Source organism: Mastigoproctus giganteus, chromosome 8 (assembly GCF_048544385.1).
Source record: "Mastigoproctus giganteus isolate SK-2022 chromosome 8, ASM4854438v1, whole genome shotgun sequence".
NCBI lineage: Eukaryota > Metazoa > Arthropoda > Arachnida > Uropygi > Thelyphonidae > Mastigoproctus > Mastigoproctus giganteus.
Genome location: NC_143582.1, coordinates 137,634,255 through 137,658,399, shown reverse-complemented (window position 1 = coordinate 137,658,399; position 24,145 = coordinate 137,634,255). Strand labels below are relative to the sequence as shown.

At 37.8% G+C, this 24,145-nt stretch overlaps 1 protein-coding gene across 1 annotated transcript in view; it reads right to left on the bottom strand.

The window, feature by feature from the left end:
* LOC150081845 (carbonic anhydrase 2-like) overlaps positions 1-24,145 on the bottom strand; it is a 69,114-nt gene that overhangs the window by 30,409 nt on the left and 14,560 nt on the right. The window contains exon 3 of the mRNA XM_090380342.1: positions 14,990-15,082. Within this exon, the coding sequence (XP_090236468.1) occupies positions 14,990-15,082 (93 nt within the window). The remainder of the gene's footprint in view (positions 1-14,989; positions 15,083-24,145) is intronic.

The following is a 24,145-nucleotide window of genomic DNA, read 5'->3' as shown; positions in this document are numbered from 1 at the left end:
ACCTCAAAAGTTTAAGAGAAAATTCAAAGCTGGAGGAAACAATAGGAGTCATAGTGGATTCTGATCCCAATGTTGAAAGAAGCAATGTTATTAAGGGTTCTTCGTGAGACCATTGCTTGCTATAAGATTCTTTATGATGAAAAGATGAAAGCAATTCTTCAGCTTTCTTTGAATGAATTTGTCCAACAGGAATAGTTTCAATCATAAGATAATCTACTAGTGATCCCTAATGCCACTGCAACACAAGTTGGTCTAACCAGGCATACTGCTGAGTAAGATTAAGTGCTGCCTTGCATATGGATTATTTTAAAAATGCAGAACTTATATAGTACTCTTAACATTTAGCAGCACACATTCTCAAATGTCTTTCAATAAAATGAAATTTTCAGAAATATTTTATTACTGAATTAAAGATATGAGTATATAAGGTAAAAGAAAATGATTCCAGTTTAATCTAATGTTCAGTGGTTAGTTTAATTAATTATTAAATTCCCTTCCTGTTGACATGTTTTTTATTTATTATTTTTTTTAATCTCATTTATATCGCTTCATTCAATTTTTCTGCCAAAAAATCAAGGAATAATTGGGGTGAGTGACCTGCCTGCGTTGCATCTTGTTCACTGTATATATAGGCAGAGTAATTAAAACATGCATGAAACTGTTCTATCCATTACACTACTGATTTGTGTATTAGCATGGTGCTTATAATATCTTGATCGGCAAATTGTCACAACCAAAAGACAGAGCAATGCAGTCTTATGCAAATTATTGTGAAACTTCAAAAGTTTAAATATACTTCAATGTGTGAACCCTTAGTGGTCCTTAGAACATCAAGGCAAAATTTTACTTCTTGCCATGTATGGGCCAGGTTATCAACACACATACACAGTTTTGATTGCCTTGGTTATCTTGCACGAAGAGTTTCAATGTTAGTAACAGGCAGTCTGGACACAAAATCCTTGAGGTACTCCAGAGGAAGAAGTCTAAGGGTATGATGTCAGGGGAACATGGAAGCCAGGAAATTGGTCCATCACAGCCATCCATCTACCAGGAAATGTTTCATCCAGAAAATGATGAACATTTTCACTCCAGTGTGAAGGTGCATTGTCCTGCTGAAAAATGATAAATAGCTGCAACTCTTCCAGCTGATGGATCACAAACTGCAGTAGCATGTTGAGATAAATGTTTCCTGTGATGCTCTTCTCACAAAAGAAAAATGGACCATCACCCTATAGTGCATGAGTCCACACCAAATGTTTAACTTGGGGCTATCGTGAATGTGAAACTTCAAAAGTTTATGTTCTTCAATATACCTCAATGTGTGCACCCTTAGTGGTCCTTAGAACATCAAGGCACAATTCTACTTCTTGCCATGTATGTATGGGCCAGCTTATCACGAATGTCGTTCAGGTTTTCAGAATCCTACATCCGGACATTGCAGTGATTCACATGTCCAGAAATGTGGCAAGTGGCTTCAGCAGAGACAAGCACCTTTTTTAAGTATTCATTATTTTCATCAATTGAAGCCAGTGTGGAACAAGTGAATTATATAGCTTTGAGGAAGGTCATTTTGCTGCAAAGCTTGGACAATTTGCACTTTGTACACATAAAAACTTAATTGCTTGCAAAACTTTATGGTTTATTAATTTTGAGGACTGCACTGGAATTCTTTTTGGATATTTTCAGTCGTTTCTTGAGACATGTCGATGTTCGCTTCAAGGCAGGTCAATCACACTTCCTGTCGCTTGAAAATTCTAAACCCACCTCCTGATACTTGGTTTGGAAGGAGAATCCTTTCCATATTGATGCACATTCCATATTTTGTAACTGTGCATTTCCTGCACAGTTACAAAAAATATCTCAACATGCACAGTTATAAATTTGACTCTGCATACCACGACTCATTCGGCCTTCTCTTGTGGTGTCACCATTTTTATGGATTACCCTATAAAGAGAAAAAAACCTTTTTTTTTTTTTTTTTTCTGTTATAATAATACTTTGCATACAGATTGCACAAACAAAAAGGCTCAATAAACCAAAAACTGTTTTATGGTTGTGACCTCCAGAAATGTGCCTTAAAAAATATCACAGAGACATTCAAAATTGATTCTTATAACAGAAGATGTGATTCTAATAAACGATGAAAGTGTAGTGCATTTTACTGATTTTAATCTGTTCTTAGAAATTTGATTCTCTAAAGCAGCCGATTCTAATAACTAGTGATCACTTAATCGGCACTTACTGTACTTGTGTCACCCTTTGATCACTTTTGTGAATTGGGGTCGCATTTGCCCATCTCCAGTCTATGGGAACTTCCCCTGAGTCCAAGGAAGATCTCATAATTATGGCTAAGGTTCTGCTTACTTACTTCGCTGCTGCCGCCTCCTTTAATATAACTGGATAGATATAGATCCAATCCACCCCAGGTACCTTTTTTAAACTTCAACAATTTTGTCTCTATTCAGTTATTACAAAATCATTTAGCTCTCTGCCAGAGTTTAATAAATTTTTTTTTTGGCATTCTCCTCCCTGAGCAGGATCATCAATAGTTGAACCATCGATATCAAGTGGAACAATTTGAATCATCCCCTTCTTTCTAGAGTTTACATAAGTAAAGAACTTTTTTCTTTGTTTCTTTGCCAAAGATTTCTTGTAATCTGCCTTCACCTGCCGAACCTAATTCGTGACTTGACTACAGACCAGCTTATATCTACCATAGGCTTCTGTGTGTGTCACCTGATAATTTATATACATCCCATGCATTTTTCTTCTCTGCCACAAGTCTCATTAGTTCATCTGACATCGATTTAGGTCTAAACCTTGAACGACATATCAAGCCTTGCTAACGTCCAACAACCAACCCACAAGTTCCAGTGAGGCGCCTCCGTAGCCAGGTGGGAAGGAGCAGCAGTGCGTAGCACACGCTTCTTGATTAGACCGGGGTTCGAGCCCGTCACTACCAAATACGGAGGATGCGGAAAGGTCAGGGAATGACCACCGCATATCCCGGAGCAATATGGCCTTAGTTGCTAATGCTCCTAAAAACCAAATAACAATAACAACAAGTTCCAGTCAATATAATATCCGGGAAGTTAAAATCCCCCATTATAAGACAATCTGATTTACCGGCCCACTCTATTTCTCTGTACACTTCTTCATTGTACACATTATCAGAGGCATATGATGCAAAAAAGCAAGCTTATACAGCATCACCCTCCAAAAAAAAAAAAAAACTTTCCCATTTAACCCATCCATTCACTCAAATTTTTGCCTAATTCTGCCTCTAATCTCTTTAAGCTGTTGACTTCCACAACAACAGATGGAAGTTGGTTCAAGCAATCAACCACCCGCTGGCTAAACGCAAGTTTCCGCATATCAATTCTACAACTCTTTCCTCAATTTTAATTTATGTCCACTCAGGCATTTAATCTGGCTCAAACCATTCAGGGCCTTATACACCTCAATGAGATCACCTCACAGATGTCTAGTCTAAGACGCTGCAATTTGCAGAACTTAAGCCTTTCTTTGTAAGACCAACCATTTGTTCCCCTCACCAATCTCTTTGCCATTCTCTGTACTCGTTCAAGCAGCTCTACATCCTTCCTAAAATGCAGCCTCCAAACCTGTATACAGTACTCAAGGGGTGGCTTGGCCATTGCTATACAAGGGGAAAATCACCTCCTTATCCCTGATAGAAAAATTACTGTATATCATTGACAAGACAGCATGAGCTACTCTTCCAGACTGTCTACACTGCTCAGAAAACTTCATATCTGACTGCACAATTACTCCCAGGTCTTTTTCATTCTCCACTACCATGAGTATAGTTCCACACAGTTGATATGTTACTCAGGAGTTTCTGCTACCCATATGCAGCACTTTACATTTGTCAATGTGAAACTTCAATTTTTACCTCTCAGCCCATCTGCCCAACTTTTCAAGATCCTATTGCAGTAGCATACTATCAATAAGAAACTTGACAACCCTCTTATCATATGCAAACTTGTTCATTAAGCCTGATATACCTTCATCAATATCACTGATAAATATATAAAACGACAATGGACCCAACAATGAACTCTGGGAGACTATACTAATTACATTAGTCCACAAAGAGTAGCATCCATTGATAACCACTCTCTGACTTCTCCCACTCAACCATCCGTTTATCCATAGCAGCAATGGATAAAGGATGCTCTCAATGCCAACTGCTCCAATTTGTACAGCAGTCTTCCTTGTGCAACAGTATCAAAAGCTTTCCTGAAATCCAAGTATATGATATCAAAATTATTTTTTGCATTCAGTTCCTTTGTGACTACATCACAGTATCTAATCAAATTGTATCTTTTCTTCTGTTTAATTTCAACTAGTTCTCCTCAACTTTGCTCTCAGTTATTACAAAATCGTTTAGCTCCCTATCAGAGTTTGATAAACTTCTGGCATTTCCCTCCCTGAATATCTCCTCATGTATGAATGTAGATGCAAAATACTCATTCAGTCTGTCAGCTACCTGAGCAGGATCATCAACAGTCGAACCATCAATGTCAAGTGGGCCAATCTGATTCATCCTCTTCCTTCCAGAGTTTACATAAATAAAGAATTCTTTGCTGTTTTCCTTTGCATCTTTTGACAAGGATTTCTCATAATCTGTCTACGCCTGTCTAACCTCCTTTGTGACTTGATTATAGACCAGCTTATATCTACCATAGGCTTCTGTGTCACCTGATAGTTAGTTTTTTTTTTGTTTTTTTTTTTTTGTTAGTTGTTGGCGCATCGGCTTCTGTGGCCATAATGCACCTTGCAAGGTTTTTGCATTTTCTATTTTGATCCAAGCCCAAGGTGGGAATCGAACCCACAACCTTTGGGTTGCCAGGCAGGCACATTACCCACCCGGTTAGCCCGGTCGGCCCTGATAGTTTATATGCATTGCATAAATTTTTCTTCTCTGCCAAAAGTCTCATTAGTTCATCTGACATCCATTTAGGTTATGTTATTTGGTTTTTTTTAGGAGCATTAGCAACTAGGCCATATTGCTCCAGGGATATGCGGTGGTCATTCCATGACCTTTCCACATACTCCGTATTTGGTGGTCACGGGCTCGAACCCCGAGCTAATCAAGAAGCGTGTGCTATGCACTGCTGCTCCTGCCCACCTGGCTACGGAGGCGATGACACATTTAGGTTATACCTTGAACAATAATTCTTAGTTGGTATGAAAAGTCTATCAGCTTCCAAGGTTAATTCTTTGAATGCTTTCCATTTAGAATTTGCTGTTGGTAACATCATCAATTAGTCCCACTGTATAGAATTTGAAAACTGTCTGTGACCACTGTAGTCTCCTTTACGAAAACAAAAACCATTTCCTTGATGGTAGTTACATCTTTGAGTAAATCCCACATCAGTACACTGTGATCACTGTCACTTAGTGGTTTCTCTATCTGCAGATTCTTAATGCATGAAGAATTATTGCTGATAATCAGATCAAGAGTATTACTCCCCCTTGTTGCCTCTCGAACATGCTGCTGTAGAAAACAATCAATCGAAAAAAGCCTTGCTAATGACCAATCTGCAAATACAGTCAATATCTGGGAAGTTAAAATTCCGCATTATAATACAATCTGATTTACTAGACCACTATTTCACTGTGCAGTTGTTCATTGTACTCATCAGAGTCATTAGGCCTGTAACACACTCCTCTCGATTTTGCTTTCCCAGTGTTTATGTCACACCAAACTTACTCAACGTTGCATTGTCCACCAATGTCAACTGGATGCACTGCCTTAGACTGTGTGTTTCTTAACTAACAACATAACCCCTCCTCCTTTCTTATCTTTCTGTACACACTGACTCCCCAAATTCCAATTCTGCGTTCCTTATATTCGTGTGGCACTACATCTCTGATATCCCTACAATATCCATCTTTGATATTTTGACCGGCACCTCAAATTCATCAAATTTATTTACTAAACTCCTTGCATTGGTGTACATGCACCTGTTCTTAATTTTAGTTACCCTACCCAGCCCATATATTTACTTATTCCATGATGCTCCCAGCAGTTCTTGAAATCTCCGGCACCTTGTTTTCCAGGCTGCAGCTCATTACAATAGAAGCAGTGCAAGAATCACTTTCACCTCTGCCAGTGGCTACTGGTAATGTGCAGTAGACTGTTGAAATAATGGAGCATTTGAGCTAACGGCACATTGAGATAAGATAGCGCAGATGTCTGCAGTGCCGAAAAAAGAAAATGGCAAGTCACGCAATTACTGTATTTGTTTAAGTTTGCCATTTAAAAAAAAGTGAATTCTGAACTGATATCGCAAATGATACTGCTGTTTTACATTTATTTTAAATTAAAAACCCCTCACTATGGCCAAAGTTAATAAACCTCATACAGAGAAGAAAAGAAGAACAACATTAAAACTTAGTGACAAACTTGATATAATAATATGAAATAGAATGGCCGTAAGTAGGAGTGGATTAATGGCAGAAAATAACATTGGATCGTCAACATGTTTACATTTTTTATATGCAGTTAATTAAATTGCATTCTTAACCTTTCTATTTCTTATTTAGCCTCATTATTTCTGCATTAAATATATTAAAAATAAAACTTTCTAGATAACGGAAAAATCGAAATAATGGCATCTCGAATCCCCGAAGGTGCTGTTATTCTGAAAGTCTACTGTATTAGTCTGCATAACCCCACAAGCTAACAGTTTTCTGACCCACCTAACACTGCCTCGATAGCATCTGAAAATATACTTGCACCCTTTCTATTTAAGTGTATCCCATCCCTGTAGAAGCAGTCTCCCATGTTAACAAGCACAGACCATGCTGAAAAAAATTTTACACCATGAGCCTTGCCCAATCTCTCCATGGCCGAATTGATTGACAAGGCTCTCATCATATACTCCCTCTTATTGTGTCTGGGCAGAATCACAGACACTTTCAAATTTAATCCTAACTCGTGACTTTTTTTCAACATTGACCTGTAATTGTTAAGTAAGTCTGCAGATTTCCTACACTTAATGTCATTAGTGCCAACATGTACAACTATATCACCTGTTGTGCCCTTAAAAGATGATATCTGCTCTACAGTGTCATCAACTTTTGCCTCTGGCAGACACAACCTAGTCCTATTCTACATATACTTTTTGCACAATATATTTCCTGTTTCCCTGACAATTGAGTCAATGAGAATAACTAGCTCCTGTGGGACCAGTGCATTCTGCCCTGAAGATTGCCGCTGTGTTTCCTGATGCACAAGAGTGAGCTCTGAGTGGTGTCGAGTTGGGCAGCTGACAGCTTGATGGGCCTTTATTCCTTTGAGGGCATCTACCCTACACTTCAAACTCTTGTAGATGCCCATCAGAATGCTGAATTAGCATTAGCATATGAAGCAAGAAAGCAAGTTTATGCATCAGCCAAAAAAAAAAAAAAAAAAAAAAAATACCATTTCACTCCTCCTCCATTCATTACAAATGCCTGTCCACAACAAGAGATGGAAGTCTGTTCCACCAATCAACTACCCTCTGGCTAAAGGCAAATTTCTGCACATCTATTCTACAACTGTCTTTCCTCAATTTGAATCTATGCCCCTCAGGTTCTTAATCTGAGCAAGAGGAAGAATCCCATCAGCATTCTGCTTGCTCAACCCATTCAATGCCTTATATATGGCGCCTCCGTAGCCAGGTGGGAAGGAGCAGCAGTGCGTAGCACACGCTTCTTGATTAGACCGGGGTTCGAGTCCTTCACCACCAAATACGGAGGATGCGGAAAGGTCAGGGAATGACCACCGCATGTCCCGGAGCAATATGGTCTTAGTTGCTAATGCTCCAAAAAACCAAATAATATTTAACAATGCCTTATACACCTCAATCTGATCACCTCGCATGTGCCTTCTCTCCAGACATTGCAGAGTTGGTGAGTAATTTTTTCACACTCTGCACCTAGCACATACAAAGACATCCTCCTTGGCTAGATCATGTCCTGTTCCAGAATGACCCGCAAACATTTCATGTTTTGCACATTTTTTTAGACTGTGATGCACTGGGGAATCGTCCCCCTCAATTCTCCCCTGAGCCACTGCACTTCTTGTATGTTGCTTTGCTGTTCTAGTCTGGTGCATGATTTCCATTTAAATACAATTTAATTAACAATGAAAATTAATAAGATTAATAATTTAATTGATAACTGACAATTCTATACTAATCTAACAGATTCCTAATACAGTCCTATGTATTACGCTATTTAGTTTTACCATCAAGTCATATCACGTCATACCATCAAGTTCAAGATATATGTTACACTTCACTATTCTGTTTCGGTCTAATATACTAGAACAACGGCAGCAAGTTTCGAGCAGTACATGATTTTAAGGATACTAATTAGTAACCTACAAAATGTCTATCAAAATTCAAAATAAACTAAGGAGCGTGACTAGCACTATAAAGCTACTTCTATAAAGAAAATTAATATGACTAATTTAATAAAACAGCAAAAATTTATCAAAAACTTAAGTGTTTGCTGGAGCCATAAAATATTCGCCTGCATGTCGATATCCTCGTTCCTATTATCCATCAGAGTCATTAAGCCTATAACAACTCACAATTTTGCTTTTCCAGTGCTTATGTCACACCAAACTAACTCGATATTGCACTGTCCACTCATGTCAACTAGATGCACTTACTTAGATTTTGTGTGTTTCTTAACTAACAGCATAATCCCCCTCACTTCCTATCCTGTCTGTCCATTCTGTACACATTGTACTCCCCAAATTCCAATTCTGCATTCCTTATATTTGTGTGATACCACATCTGATATCCCAACAATATCTGCCTTTGATGTTTGACCAGCACCTCAAATTCATCAAATTTATTTGCTAAACTCATTGGTGTACACATAAGTATACATGCGCCTGTTCTTATTCTTAGCTACCCTAACACAGCCCATGTATTTACTTGTTCTGTGATGACTCCCAGCAGTCCTTGAAATCCCTAGCATCTTGCTTTCCAGACTGCTGCTCATTCCAATAGAAGCAGTGCAAGAATCACTTTCACTTCTGCCTGTGGCTACTGTTACTCTAGTAGTCTGTGTATCTCTCCGAGCCAGCAGTTTTCCGACCCACCTAACACTGCCTCGATAGCATCAGCAAATATTCTTGCACCCTTTCTATTTAAGTGTATCCCATCTCTGTAGAAGCAGTCTCGCCTGTTAACAAGCACAGACCATGCTAAGAAACATTCTACCCCACGAGCCTTGCACAATCTCTGCTAGGGCTGAAATGATTGCCAAGGCTCTCATCATATACTCTCTCCTATCACGTCAGGGCTGAATTGCAGACACTTTCAAATTCAACACTAATTCATGACTTTTTTTCAACATTGACTCATACTTGTTAATGAATTAATTTTGTGCCCTTAAAAGATGATATCTGCTCTACGTCATCAACTTTTACCTGTGGTAGTCATACCCTGGTCCTGTTCCACCTATCCTTTTTTTGCACAATATATTCCCAGTTTCTCTGACAACACAGCCACTGACAGCATATAGTTTCTGTGGGACCAGTGCATTCTTCCATGGGGATTGCCACTGTGTGGCTTGGTGGTCAAGTGAAAGCTCTGGCATTGATGCAGGCAGCTGAGAGCGTGATAAGCCCTCAAATTTAAGTCTTTTGAGGGCATCTATCCTGTTCTTCAAGCTCTTATAAAGCCCCATAACATAGCTGAGTTGGCACCTAACTTCCTCACACCGAGCATACACAAAAACATCCCCCCCCCTTGGCAATATCATGTCTCTTTCCTGATAGCTCCACGAACATCAAACAAAGCAGTACATTTTAAAAGGCTGTGATTCAGAGGAGAACCACCCCCACTAACTTGAGCCTTTTGCTTTGCTACTCTGGTCTGAGGCATGATTTCGATTCAATTTCAATACAATTAAAAATATTACACTCCCAAGGAATTATAACACTATATATATATATTTTAGTATTGAGTTTAATCTCCTACTGAGTTAACATTATATGAATTTTGTATCTCCTATCAAGTTAAGTTAATTTAGTTTATAATCCTCTGCTGATACAGATTACACTGCTACAAGTTATGTATAAACTTCCAGTATCAGCTATATCGATATGAAATCAATGTTGGCAGAAGTCAACTGTGGTTTTCTATGCAAAAGGTCAAGTAAAGAATAAATACACCAAATTAATCAGAAAATCACAAAAAATACTATACTACCATTTAAATGAAAATTTATAGAAATACAATAATTTCAAATCAATAAATAAAAAAAATCCACTTGGCGGCTTGTGAACATGTCTGGCTCCCACTAGCCTCAATAATTAGACAAATTTTTATGAATAGGACTTACCCGAGAGTAACTTCTGTAGATGTTCAGTTTTTTGCTGTTTGCTGTGTGTGTGGTTATCAGTGAAATGATAACCACACACAACAAACTCACAAAGTAAACATTTTTCCTCTGAGAGGGGAGATGAAAATGAGCCACCACATTTATCAGTTGTGATATACTGAGTTATAAATTTTTGAAGCTCTGGAATCATAGGTGGAATACCAAAAACTGCTAAAGCATAATGCAGGAACACATCAATCATATAACTGAAAGGGTTTGGGGTAGGGGGGAATTTCTGATGCAAAAACATCTGTGGCGGCACTATTGTAAAATCGATTGGTAATGAAATTTTCTTGTAACGAAAATGACACAAATGATTGGTAACGAAGAAAGCTGACTATTTAGATTTTAAATTACGTAACTTCCTAAATGGTGCTAACAATGCTAACTCGGTCACTAAAGACGATTCTGTAGGGTAAGTAGTTGATTCAGTAGAGCAAGTTCATACTAAGGTACGGAAATGACGTCACTTCCTAAAGGCTGCTAACTCAGTCACTAATGTTGATTCAGTAGAGTAAGCAGCAGACAGTATTATTATGCAAGAATAAAAGCTTCAAAGCCACCAAAGAAGCCTCTTATGTCGAAAAGGAATGAGTTCAAAAACATGGAGAACGAAAAAAATGCAGACTTTAATAAAACTGCAGATTTTATTAAAGAATATTCTCCCAAGAATATTTTTTCACACAAGACCATTTCATTGCTTAAAATTTAAACGGCTTTGATTCAAGAATGTAACAATAAAACAATTACTTCAACAAACAATAACTTCTTGCAGTAGTTTTTGTTTATGATGTCATACTAGTCTACAAATGGATTTTGCTAACTACTGAATTGTAAAAACACCTATAAAAGCATTTCAAAGATGGCTAAAACTCCAGCTGAGGGAAACTGAGAGAAGTATGCAAGAATAAAAGCTTCACAGCCACCGAAAAAGCTTCCCATGTCAACAAAAGAACTAGTTAAAAAACAAAGAGAACAAAAAAATGCAGTTTAATAAAATCTGCTTCTCAAGATTTTGATCAACACCAGCCTTCTACATAGACTTCTCATCAAGAAGCTGGACCGTTGACATCACGAAATTATAATCAAGAAGTTAACTTCCTGAAGATTTCATTCCAGAAGATTTGAGTTCAAATGAATTACCTGAGGATTTTCAATTGATTCCTGAACCAGCTATACAGAGTATACTGCAACAACCAGCTTCGACTTTGACAGCCCTGCTAGAACGAAGGCTCGTCGGTTTGCTATGGTTAGAGAAATCAATTTAGAAGCCATACTGATCACAAGTGTGAGTGTTTCATTGAATAACAACAGAACGATCTCAGCTAAACAAAATCATTTTCCACTAATACTGGCTTGTGCTATTACCATCCATAAATCTCAGGGAGGTACTTTCGATTCCGTAGTTTACGAATATGAGATATGTCATGGACAACAACTAGTTTATGTTGCATTATCTCGAGTTACCAATATCAATGATCTTTACATTATTGCTGCAAATGGAGAAAAGAAATTTTATCATGGACTGAGAAACGCTACATCCACTCTTGCACTTCAAGCTGAAATGACCAGGTTGCCGAGTAATCCTGTATTTACCATGCAAGATACTTTATATGAGTTCATCAGTAAGCGACAAGATCTTTCCATTCAAAAGTTAAATTGTCAAAGTTTAAGTACTCACAGTGACAATCTCATTGATGCAGTCACACACAACAATGTGGCTAAATAACAAAGAAGCAAGCATAGCTAACTTCGATTGTGTCGTTGAAGATCAATAACTAGTGGTGTAGCAGTTTATCATAACAGGGAAAATCGTACTCATGTTGTTACTTACAAACAATATTGTTTTTAGTCATTTATTTTCACCTAACCAAAAGATCGAACACATCAGTGAATTCATCCATTTCGTTTTACTTCTGTATATGAAGCTGCATTGCTACAACAATTTTCTCACAAGAAATGAGACCGAATACCAATGATACTTAGTGAAGATTTCAACGTTAATTTTGCAGACACTCAATCCAAACTTTTGACTGATTTCTAAGAAAATAAATTTGGACTAATGTTAAATGCTAGGTCTGTATCGACTACTAATCATGGAACTATAATTGATGCTGTGTTTCAAAAACATTTACACTCTTTACAATCTCAAGTATATGTATCATATTTTAGCTATCACAAACCCATTGTAAGTAAATTACCTATTCAACATGTATTTCAACCTCAAATTCACGAAATTGTTGGAAAAAAAAATAAATGCTTTAAAATGTTAAACATGTTCGGATTCTTTTCATACTAAACCCCTTTAACCTCATCCAAGCCAAGGATGTTTTCACATAAAATAAAACATCTTTCATGTGTACAGGGTACACACGGTGTTTTTTTTCTTGTTGGACCTAAACAAAGCCCATTTTTTTTCCCCTTGCAATGTCATGGAAACGTGAACGTAAAATCAACCAGCAGTTACAAAGTAAAGTTAAACTTTACTTTGTAACTGCTGGTTGATTTTACATTAGTAATTAACTAGCAGAAGAACTTCAACTAAATATACACCCAACAGGCACTGTTATGTGTAACAGGAAAGGTACCACCAGAGATGAAAAACACAGAATCACTGGTTTCTGAAAAAGAGGATAAAGTTCAAGTGTTAGTAGAGAAAGATAAAAGAAAATGTACTCACGCTCTCTACTTTCTATAAAAACTAAAATAACAAAAAATAAAAGTAACTGGATTTTCAAATTGAAAAGCCAGTCACTATTTATGAGTATGCAAGTATGAAAAATAACTAGCACAGCTGACTGTTACTGTACTAGTTATTCATTCAGTCAAACATCAATGAAATGGTGGAAGAAGTTGTTTTTCTGGCTTTTAGACATCTCTATTGCAAATGGTTTCACCTTGAGGAAGGTGGAAGATCTATCTTTGTCACAAGCACTTTTGCAAGAAGTTCCAAATAAGAACATTCTTTAAGACTAAGTTCAGATACTGAAGAGACTCAATGGCAATCCTATTTTGTGGTGACAGATGAAAATCCGAATAAGAAGAAAAGGTTTTGTAGTACAGGCTGGCCTCGATTAACGCGATTAATTCGTCCCGCAAGCGCATCTTGCAAAACGGAAACACGTTAATCGAATATAATAATCAATAGGAAAAATTATAATTGGTCCTTGACCTGGAATGTCCATAAAGAATTTTAAAAATACCTTTTAAATAACTTTTTAACTGTATACAATGTATAAGATAATGAAAATAATTATGGAATTAAATGTTTATTGCATAAAACAGCGGTTCCCAAACTGTGCACCGCGGAATATTTTAAATTTTCGAGGGAAACACAGCAATACTCGACATCTGTCTGACACCGCGCGAACTACTACTAGCTCGAGGTAGTTCACAGTTTCAGCATTTCTTATTAAGTTGTTTGGACATAACTACTAAACGGAATTGTTAGGTATTTCTTTTGGTCTGGGTGTGCCTTGAAAAAATTACTGAGACACTAAGGGCGCCGTGAACTGAGAAAGTTTGGGAACCTCTGACATAAAATACACAATGAAGAAATAGCTGTTGCGGAAATATTTGAACAGTGTTGACTTTCTCTTTTCATCAATCAATTTCCGATAGCCGACAACAATCTTCTCTGGGCCCTGGCGAAATAAATATCGCAGAGAACCTCAAACCTTTTGCTTGAGGTTCTCTGCGATACGAAAGATTTCATCTAATTCTTTTACCGTTATCTCCTTCGCGGTAATATTTTCATCTGGCTCATTTAAAAAATTGAATTTTTAAATGCAAGTCTGCATTGACTTTATTAGCAGGAGACAAACGTAACATGTCTTCTTCCGATGGTTGATGGAACACACCGAGGTGGGCAGCAGGCAAACATTTGTTTATTGACAGTACGACTCGCGGTAAGCTTAACGTGTGATTCAAATCTTTTTCAACCATCGCATAAAAAAAAAAAAAAAAAAAAAAAAAAAGATCACGTTAACTGGAAATTTGCATCGTGTAAAGTGAAAAGTGGTATAATTTTTCAAATAGCGTTAACTGAAAATCGCGTTAATCGAACTCACATTATGCAAGGCCTGGCTGTACATAGTGAATATCCGGGAATATGCGGTAGTCATTCCCTGACCTTTCTGCATCCTCCGTATTTGGTGGTGACGGGTTCGAACCCCGGTCTAATCAAGAAGCGTGTGCTACGCACTGCTGCTCCTTCCCACCTGGTAATATTAGAAGTGAGAAATGGAACAGGTTGGTATTGCGAGACGTGCAAGAAAAAAAATGGATTGCATCCTAGTGAATGTTTTAAGAAACATCTGTAAAATTATGTAAATAATTAACATTTAAAATGTCTAGAGCCTTTTTAAAATGAGTTACACAAAATTTTATATATTAGTTCATGTAAATCAAAAAATAAATTTTGAAAATCAAATTTCTAATTTTTATTTATTGTTTTTTTTATTTTAGAGCTGGACCACATGAAATAAATAGTGAAAATAATCTGGATAAACTGCTAAGAGTTAATAAATGGTATTTCATAAATCTATTAAAATGAAAACTTATCATAAGATCTTACTTTGAAAAGAACAGCAAGGACTGCTAAGCCATCAGATGCCTCTAATGCCTTTTCAAGTGAATCATAGTCAACATTCCTATGAACTAAATGCATCTACAATAAAAGAATAAATAAATTTAATTTTCAGGAATTCTTTTGCGTCATTTTTTAATATAAATTACACAAGACTAGAACCTTAGGCTTATATCTATTTCTCTTTTTTTTTTAGATGAGAAAACAGATTACTAAGATATAATTTATGAAGTAATAATCTACTTCATAAATTATATCGTAAGAAACTTCGTAGGAAGTTTTCTTTTGTCCAGTCATTGATAGTTGGAATAAGTTGCCCTTGCCGGTAGTTGAGGCTGACAGTTTGAGTAACTTCAAGGGTCAACTGGATACTTACCTGCGTGAGGAGGGAAGCATATAATTTGTCTTTTCTTATGTACTTGGTTTTTTTTTTTTTTTTTTTTGTTTTGCCAGTGCAGCAAAAGCCTGTGGCTTCCTTGCACTATATGAGGAATACTAATACTTTGTAAGTTATCTTTTCTACTCATCCCTTATGAGCACAAAAGATGATACCGTTGTACATGTTGGCACTAATGATTTTAAGAGTAGGAGATCTGAGACTTACTTAACAAGTACAGTACAATGTTGAAAAAAAGTAGCAAGTTAGGATTACATTTGAAAGTGTCTGCAATTCTGCCCAGACGTGATGGGAGAGAGTACATGATGACAGCCTTGCCAATCAATTCAGTCCAGAAAAAAGTGTGCAAGGCTCATTAAGTAGAATTTTTTTCAGTGTGGTCTGTGCTTACCAGAAGAGACTTTATACAGGGATGGAATACACTTAAATAGAAGGATTATTAAGAATAAAAATAGTTGCAGGTATACTTGTACGTACAATGAAAGGACAGAATTTGTAGGATACCTGGTTCCTCGGCAATGCGACGCTGTCACTCACCCCTCTTGCTAGTGGATGAACCCACCACTTTGCAGGTATATAGGTACACTGCATTCATGTAGACAGTAATTTGATGTCAATATGCCGATTTTGAAAGAGGGATGATGGTGCCAGATGCATGGGTCACTCTATCATGTAGGTGGTACAGAAATTGTACTATCCCCGCTTGACAGTATCAAGAGTGTATCAGGAATATGTCATTTCCAGAATAACATCTCATTGTGGACAGAACTGTGGGCGAAGAAAGGTGGTGGATGAACATGGCTATCAACATCTGTCTCGCATTGTTTTGGCCAACTGGAGAGCAACAGGGGCACAAATCACCACCGACTTAAACGAGGGAGATGCCAGAAATGTCTCCACCAAGACCATCAGGTGATCATTAGCCGCAGACCCACAACAGCCCCATTGCTAACACCATGACACAGGCCTCTATGCCTCAACTGAGCAAAAGAACATCGGCACTGGACTGTGGATGACTGGAGATGGGTCTCCTGGTCCGATGAGTCCCACTTCCAGTTATTTTGAGCAGATAGGAGGGTGCATATCTGGTGGAAACCGCATGAAGCTCTGCATCCATCATGTCAACAAGGGACTGTTTGGGCAGGTGGAAGGTTGGTAATGGTCTGGGGCGTGTTCAACTGGCACCTTTTGTACGTCTAGACACATCGGGACCTTTTGTACGTCTAGACACATCTCTGAATGTGTCCAGGTTACGTGGCCATCCTTGCAGACCATCTGCATCCCTTCATGGTAATCGTGCACTCACGGGACAGTGGACTCCTCCAGCAGGACAATGCTCTTCCCTACAGAGCCGTGGTGAATAGAACATGGTTCAAAGAGCATTCCACAGATTTTACCAGCATGGAATGGCCTCCCTGTTCATTAGACATGAATCCAGTGCAGTATCTTTGGGATGCTATGGAAAGTTCCGTTCGAGCTTTGGATTCTCGACCCAGGAATGTGATGGAATATGGACAGGTGCAGCAAGGATGGATGAAAAAAACCTGTGGAATGCTTTTGTGAACTAGTGGACTCAATGCCTTGCTGTGTGACTGCCCGTATCTGGGCGAAAGGTGGGCCTACCTGTTACTAGGTAGGTATCCCAAGATTTCTGTCCACTCAGTATACACTCATAATAGAAGCAAAGTAAATACATTTGATGAATTTGAAGTATTAATCAAATCACTAAATGCAGATAGTGTGAGTATATCAGACACATTGTATCACTCGGATATAAAGGATACAGAATTTGAAAATAGGGAATAATAGATTTATTGGATGACTGTTTCCTACACCAACATGTTAGAGAGACAAGAAAAAAACATTACTCTTGATCGGATTATCTGCAGATCTTACACGCATTAAGAATCTGTACATAAAAGCCCTATTAGGTGGCAATCATCACAATGTATTGATGCTGAATTTACTTAAAGATGTAAATACTGTCAAAGGCAATGGCTTTTACTTTCATAAAGGTGACTACAGCAGTCTCAGACAGTTTTAAATTCTATGCAGTGGGTCCAATTGATGAAGTTACCAACAGCAAATTCTAAATGGGAAGCTTTCAGGGATGTTACCGTAGAAGCTACTAGCCTGCTCTTTATACCAACTAAGAGATATAGTTCAAGGCATAAACTAACTTAAATAGATATCAGATGAACTGATGAGGCTTGAAGCAGTAAAGAAAAATGCATGGGATGCACATAAATTATCAGGTGATACAGATGACTACAGTAGTTATAACCTAGTTTGCAATCAAGTCGCAAAGGAGGCTAGCATTTAGCATTAGCTTAGGCATACAATACAAGAAAGCAAGCTTATGCAGCATCAGCCAAAAAAAAAAAAAAAAAAGCCCTCCCATCAACCATTTACTCCAAATCCTGTCTAGCTTAGCCTTAAATTTATTTAAGCTATCAACTTCCACAACAAGCGATAGAAGTCTGTTCCAGCAATCAACTACCCACTGGCTAAAGGCAAATTTCCGCACATCCATTCTGCAACTGTCTCTCCTCAATTTGAATCTATGCCCCCTCAGGTTCGTAGTCTGAGCAAGAGAAAGAATCCCATCAGCATTGAGCTTGCTCAACCCATTCAAGGCCTTATACACCTCAGTCAGGTCACCTAGCAGGTGCCTAGTCTCCAGGTGTTGCAATTTGAAGTACTTAAGCCTTTCTTGGTAAGAGTTCCCCTCACCAATCTTGTTTCCCTTCTTTGTGCTCATTCCAGCAATTCTAAATCCTTCCTAAAATGAGGCCTCCAGACCTGTACACTGTACTCAAGGTGTAGCCTGACCACTGCCTTGTACAACGGGATAATCACCTCCTTGTCCCTGGTATGGACAAGTCCCTGGTATCCATGACCTGCTTTGGCAGCCCATATGCACTGCTCAGAGAACTTCTTATCTGACTGCACAATTATCACCAGGTCTTTTTCACTCTCCACTTGGCTGAGTGTAGTACCACACGGTACATTTCTCTTCGGTTACCCATATGCAGAACTTTGCATTTGTCAATGTTAAACTTCAGTTGCCACTTCTCAGCCCATTTGCTCAACTTATCTAGATCTTTTTGCAGTAGCATACTGTCATTACTGTTGTTAACAACCCTGCCAACTCTTGTATCATCTGCAAACTTGGACATTAAGCCTGATATAACTTCATGAATATCATTGATGAATAAACAAAACAACAATGGGCCCAGCACCGAACCCTGGGGAACTCCACTAATAACATTAGTCCACAAACAGCAGTGTCCTTTGATTACCACTCTCTACCATCTCTCACTCAATCATCCCTTTATCCATTGCAGCAACTTGCCCTTAATGCCATACCGTTCCAATTTTTATAGTGGCGACTCTGTAGCCAGGTGCAACAGTGCGTAGCACACGCTTCTTGATTAGACCGGGGTTTGAGCCTGTCACCACCAAATATGGAGGATGCGGAAAAGTCAGGGAATAACCACCGCATATCCCCGGAGCAATACGGCCTTAGTTGCTAATGCTCCTAAAAACCAAATAACAACAACAATTTGTATAGCAGTCTTCAATGTGCAACAGTATCAAAATTTTTCCTAAAATTGAAATATATGATATCAAAATTATTTTTGCACCCAGTTCCTTTTGACCACATCATATCTAACCCATGCTGTGTCCTAACTATTACTGCAGTCTTGTCTAGATGATCTTGCAATGCTTCTTTAACCAGTGATTCCATTATTTTCCCCGGAACACAAATGAAACTAACAGGTCTATAGTTACTTGTGTCACCTTTTGAATTGGGGATATATTTGCATGCCTCCAGTCCATGGGGACCTCCCCTGAGTCCAAGGAAGCTCTCATAATTATGACCAAGGGTTTGCTTACTTCCTTTGCTGCCTCCTTTAATATAACTGGATAGATCCCTTCCACCCCAGGTGCCTTCCTTATGTTTAACTTCGAAAATTTCTCCTCCACTTTGCTCTCAGTTATTACGAAATCATAAACGTCTGGCATTCCCTTTCTTGAATAACTCCTCATGTGTGAATGTAGATGCAAAATACTCATTGAGATTATCAGCTACCTGAGCAGGATCATTAATAGTCAAACCATCTATGTTAAGTGGACCAATCTGATTCATCCCTTTCCTTCTAGAGTTTACATAAGTAAAGAACTCTTTGCTGTTTTTCTTTGCATTCTTTGCCAAAGATTTCTCGTAATCTGCCTTTACATACCTAACCTCCTTTGTGACTTAATTACAGACTAGCTTATATCTGCCATAGGCTTCTGTGTCGCCTGATAATTTATATGCATCCCATGCATTTTCCTTCTCTGCCACAATCCTCATTAATTCATCTGACATCCATTTAGGCCTAAACGTTGAACAGTAAATTTAGGCAAGCTTAGCCAGAATACGAGAATCTGTGGCAAAGAAAGCGAAAGAAAATCAGCAGACTGCTTTACTTATGGAAACAGTAGAAGGAAGAGGTTGAATCACATTGGTCTACTTGTACATTGATGGTTTAATTGCTGATGATTCTGCTTAGACTGCAGACAAACTGAATAGGTATTTTACATCTACATTCATACATGAGTGATTGGGATGCCAAAAGTGAATCCAATTCTGGTTGGCCGCAAAATAATTTTGTGGTAACTAAGAAGAAAAGTTGAGGGGAAATTGTTGGAGATAAATGTAAAAAAGGCACCTCATGTGGATAGAATTTATCCAGTTGTATTAAAGGAGGCAGCAAAAGAGGTAAGAAAACCTTTAGCTATGGTTATGGGAGCATTCTGGATTTGGAGGAGATCTGTGTGGACTGAAGATGTGTAAATGTATCCCCAATTCACAAAGGAGGTTCAAAGGGAGATATGAGTAATTACAGATCCATTAGTTTGGCTTCTGTTGCAGGGAAAATAATGGAGTCACTGGTTAAAGAAAAAAAAAACATGCAGGACCATATAGACAGAAATGCACTTATGCTATAATAACATCATGGATTTGTTAATAGGCAGTCTTGTTTGACCAACCTGATTGGATACTGTGACACACTAACAAAAGAACTGAATACAAAAAATAATTTTAACATCGTAAACTTACATTTCAGAAAAGCTTTTGATAATGTTGCACATAAAAGACTGCTATACAAATTGAGGCAGTGTGACATTAAGGGAAAGTTGCTGCTATGGATAAAGGGATGGTTGTTTGGGATAAGATAGAGTAGTTATCAACGGGCACTACTCTTCTTTTCAGTTACTAATTATTTAATGGATTAATGAAGTAATTTTATTGGCAGAGTCCCCAAAGGGTTCAACTACTGGTCCTTTTGTTGTTTTCTGTATTTTTTAATGATATTGATGAAGGCGTATCAGATTTAATGTCTAAGTTTGCAGATGATATGAAGATTGTCGGAGTACTTAATCACAGTAATTAGGGAATGCCACTACAACAAGATCTAGAAAAATTAGGAAAATGGACTGAGAAGTGGCAAATGAAGTTTAATATTGACAAATGAGGTACTTTGTAACAGAGAGCAGTAATCTCAGTTTAATGTAACAGTTGTATGGCACCACACTCAGGGCAGTGGAGAATGAAGAAAACCTGGGGGTAATCGTGCAGTCGGGTTTAATGAGCAGTGCAGACAAGGCTGCAAGGTTAACTCATGGGGGGGGGGTTGTTAGTGATATACTGTACATTAATTTTGCCAGCAGGGATAAGGAAGTGATTATTCAACTGTATAAGGCAATGGTCAGACAACATCTTTTTTATGTTTAGCTGCTGCCTCTCTTAATATAATTGGATAAATTCCCTCCACCCCAGGCACCTTTTTTATGTTTAACTTCAACAATTTCTCTTCCATTTTCTTTTCAGTTATTACAAAATCATTTAACTCCCTATTAGAGTTTGATAAACTTTGGGTATCCATCCCCTTCCCTAAAGAATTTCTCATGTTTGAATGTAGATGCAAAATACCTCTTCAATTTGCCAGCAATCTGAGCAGGTCATCAACAGTCAAGCCACTGACATCAAGTGGCCAAATGTGATTCAACCCCTTCCTTCTACTGTTAATATAAGCACAGAAGTCTTTACTGCTTTTCTTTGCCAGATACTTCTTATAAAATGCCTTAGCTTGTTAACCTCCTCTGACTTTATTACAGACTGATTTATAGTTTTGAACATTCTATAAATCTATTTATAGATTTAAACATGCAAATCAACCATAGGCTTCTGTATCACCATAATTTATATGCATCCCATGCATATTTCTTCTCTGCCACAAGTCTCATCAGTTCATCTCACATCCATTTAGGCCTAAGCCCTGAACAGTATTTCTTAGTTGGTATGAAGAACTAGCTTCTATGATTCCGTGAATGCTTCTCATTTAGAATTTGCAGTTAGTAATGTCATTAGTTGATACCACTGCAGAGAATTTAAAAACTGTCTGGGACCACCCTTACAAAAGCAAAATCCTTTCCCTTTACCCTTGACAGCAGTTATGTCTTTAATTAAATTCCACAATAGTATATTGTAATCATTTCCGCATAGTGGGTCTTTTACCTGCGGATTCTTAATTCTTGAAGAATCGCTGCTGATAACGAGATCAAGAATATTGCTTTTTCTTGTTGCCTTTCTAAGATGCTGCTGTAGAAAACAGTCATACAAGTCAACCAACAAAAGTCTTGCTAATGTGTCAGTGACCAACCCACAAATTCCAGTCAACATCTGGAAAGTTAAAATCCCCCAATTATAAGACATTTTGATTTACTGGCCCAATCTATTTCTCTGTATAGCTGTTTGGTATAGTCATGACAGTCTTTAGGTCTATAGCACATTCCTACTGTCATTTTTGTATTCCCAATTCTTTTGTCACACCAAAATGACTGAACATTGCACTAGTCACCCATGTTGACTGGGTGCACTGCTTCTTAAATATGTTTCTTAACTAAGAGCATAACCCCCCCCACCCCTCCTGTCCTGCATACATTTTACTCCCCATATTCAAATTCAGTATCACTTATGTCTGAGTATCACTCAGCCATTTTATATTTGATTCTTTTAAAAAGATTTATCAAGCCAACCTAAATTTCATTAAAATCTAGCCAATAGAAATCCAATTATTATTTCTTTGTCTACATTTAATAAATCGACTTCCAGTAAATGGATTTTCATGTAATTTTATATTTGGATCTTTTTTAATGATTTGTTGAACTCTCCCAAATTTCATTAAAATTGGACCAACATAAATCTTGAAATTATCTTTTTTCCTACATGTAACATAAACTACCCATTACTGTACACTGTATCTAAAACACTGAATATTATGTTTGTAGCTATGAGCTGATTAGAAGAATGAATGGGCAACATGGTTGATGCCCAGAAATGAAATGCCTTTGGCTTTTTTTTTTTTTTTTCCTGTTATAAATCATGAATTATTATTTGTGACTGAAATGTAACACACTCTATTCATTAACTAACTTGTTTAAATTTTTTTGACCACTAGAACTACCTTTTAGCCATTATAAATGTTTATAGAAGTAAAGTTCAGTTGTTAGCATACTTAATATTCACTGGAATGTGCTTCTCCTAAACTACTCGGTATACCTCTTTAAAATCCATGGGATTTTTGACATGGGACCAAATTTTAAAGAGTTCACTGTATGAGGGAGTTCAAAAAAAGATTTTTTATTCATCCAGAAGTAGTTGTGATGGAAGGTTGAAACAAACACCATGTATTACACTTTTTAACATAGTCAACAGACAAAATGGCACATTTTTCCAGCTCTCAATATACTTCTGCAGGCTAGTTTTGTAGAAGTCCTCTTATTGTCCTTCAAGCCACAACTTGGCAGCAGAAATCACCTTGTCATCAGCAGCACACAGTGTTTTTCACGAAGAAAGGAATCCGGGACAGGAAGGAAGAAGAAATCCAACAAGGTCAGGGGGAATAAGCAGGATGCAGCACTATTTCAAACCCGAATTCCTGGGCACACCTCAGTGCAGAAGATGAGGAATGTGCAGGGCATTATCATGGAGCAGGCTCACACCTTTCAACAGCTTTCCCCATCTTTTTTTTCTTTTATAGTAGCATGTAGTTATTATTATTATAATTAGCCATATGATGCAAGGAAGCCTGAGGCTTTTGCTGCACCATCCAAAAAAAAAAAAATTTGATTTACCCTGTGACCCAGAGAGAAAGAGAGAGAGAAGTAGAGAGAAATCACCAAGAAAGAGAAGAATGATGATATCCAGCTCAGGACCTTGGGTGTGCCAAGCCCATACTCACCAGATGTGAGCCCCTGGGGTTTTATGAGGAACTTGGAATAATAAATAATACTTCACTGTCACAATACAGCCCTTTTGAAGGTAATTTGTTAGTATTACACCATGCTAATCTCAGAAAACTGACAGCATCATGTTGCCAGCACTTGGTTGCAACTTTGCTCTTTTTGGGAATGGTAATTCTGAATGCTTCCATTTTAATAATTTTTTTTTTAGTTTTGGGATTATATTGATGGATCCAAGTTTCATCCATGGTGACTAGTTGTGAAAAAACTCCTCTTGCTTTTCATGCACATTGTATCCTTTCCTTAATTTCCTTCTGGTAAGAAGGGGTCAAAAGTCTGGGGTCCCATCTGGGGATGGGTCCCCAGATGGATGATGTTCTCTGCAGATGCTAATATGGTGATCTTCCAGTATTAATGCCTCAATTTTTTTCAACTTTCCCTCCTATTACAGC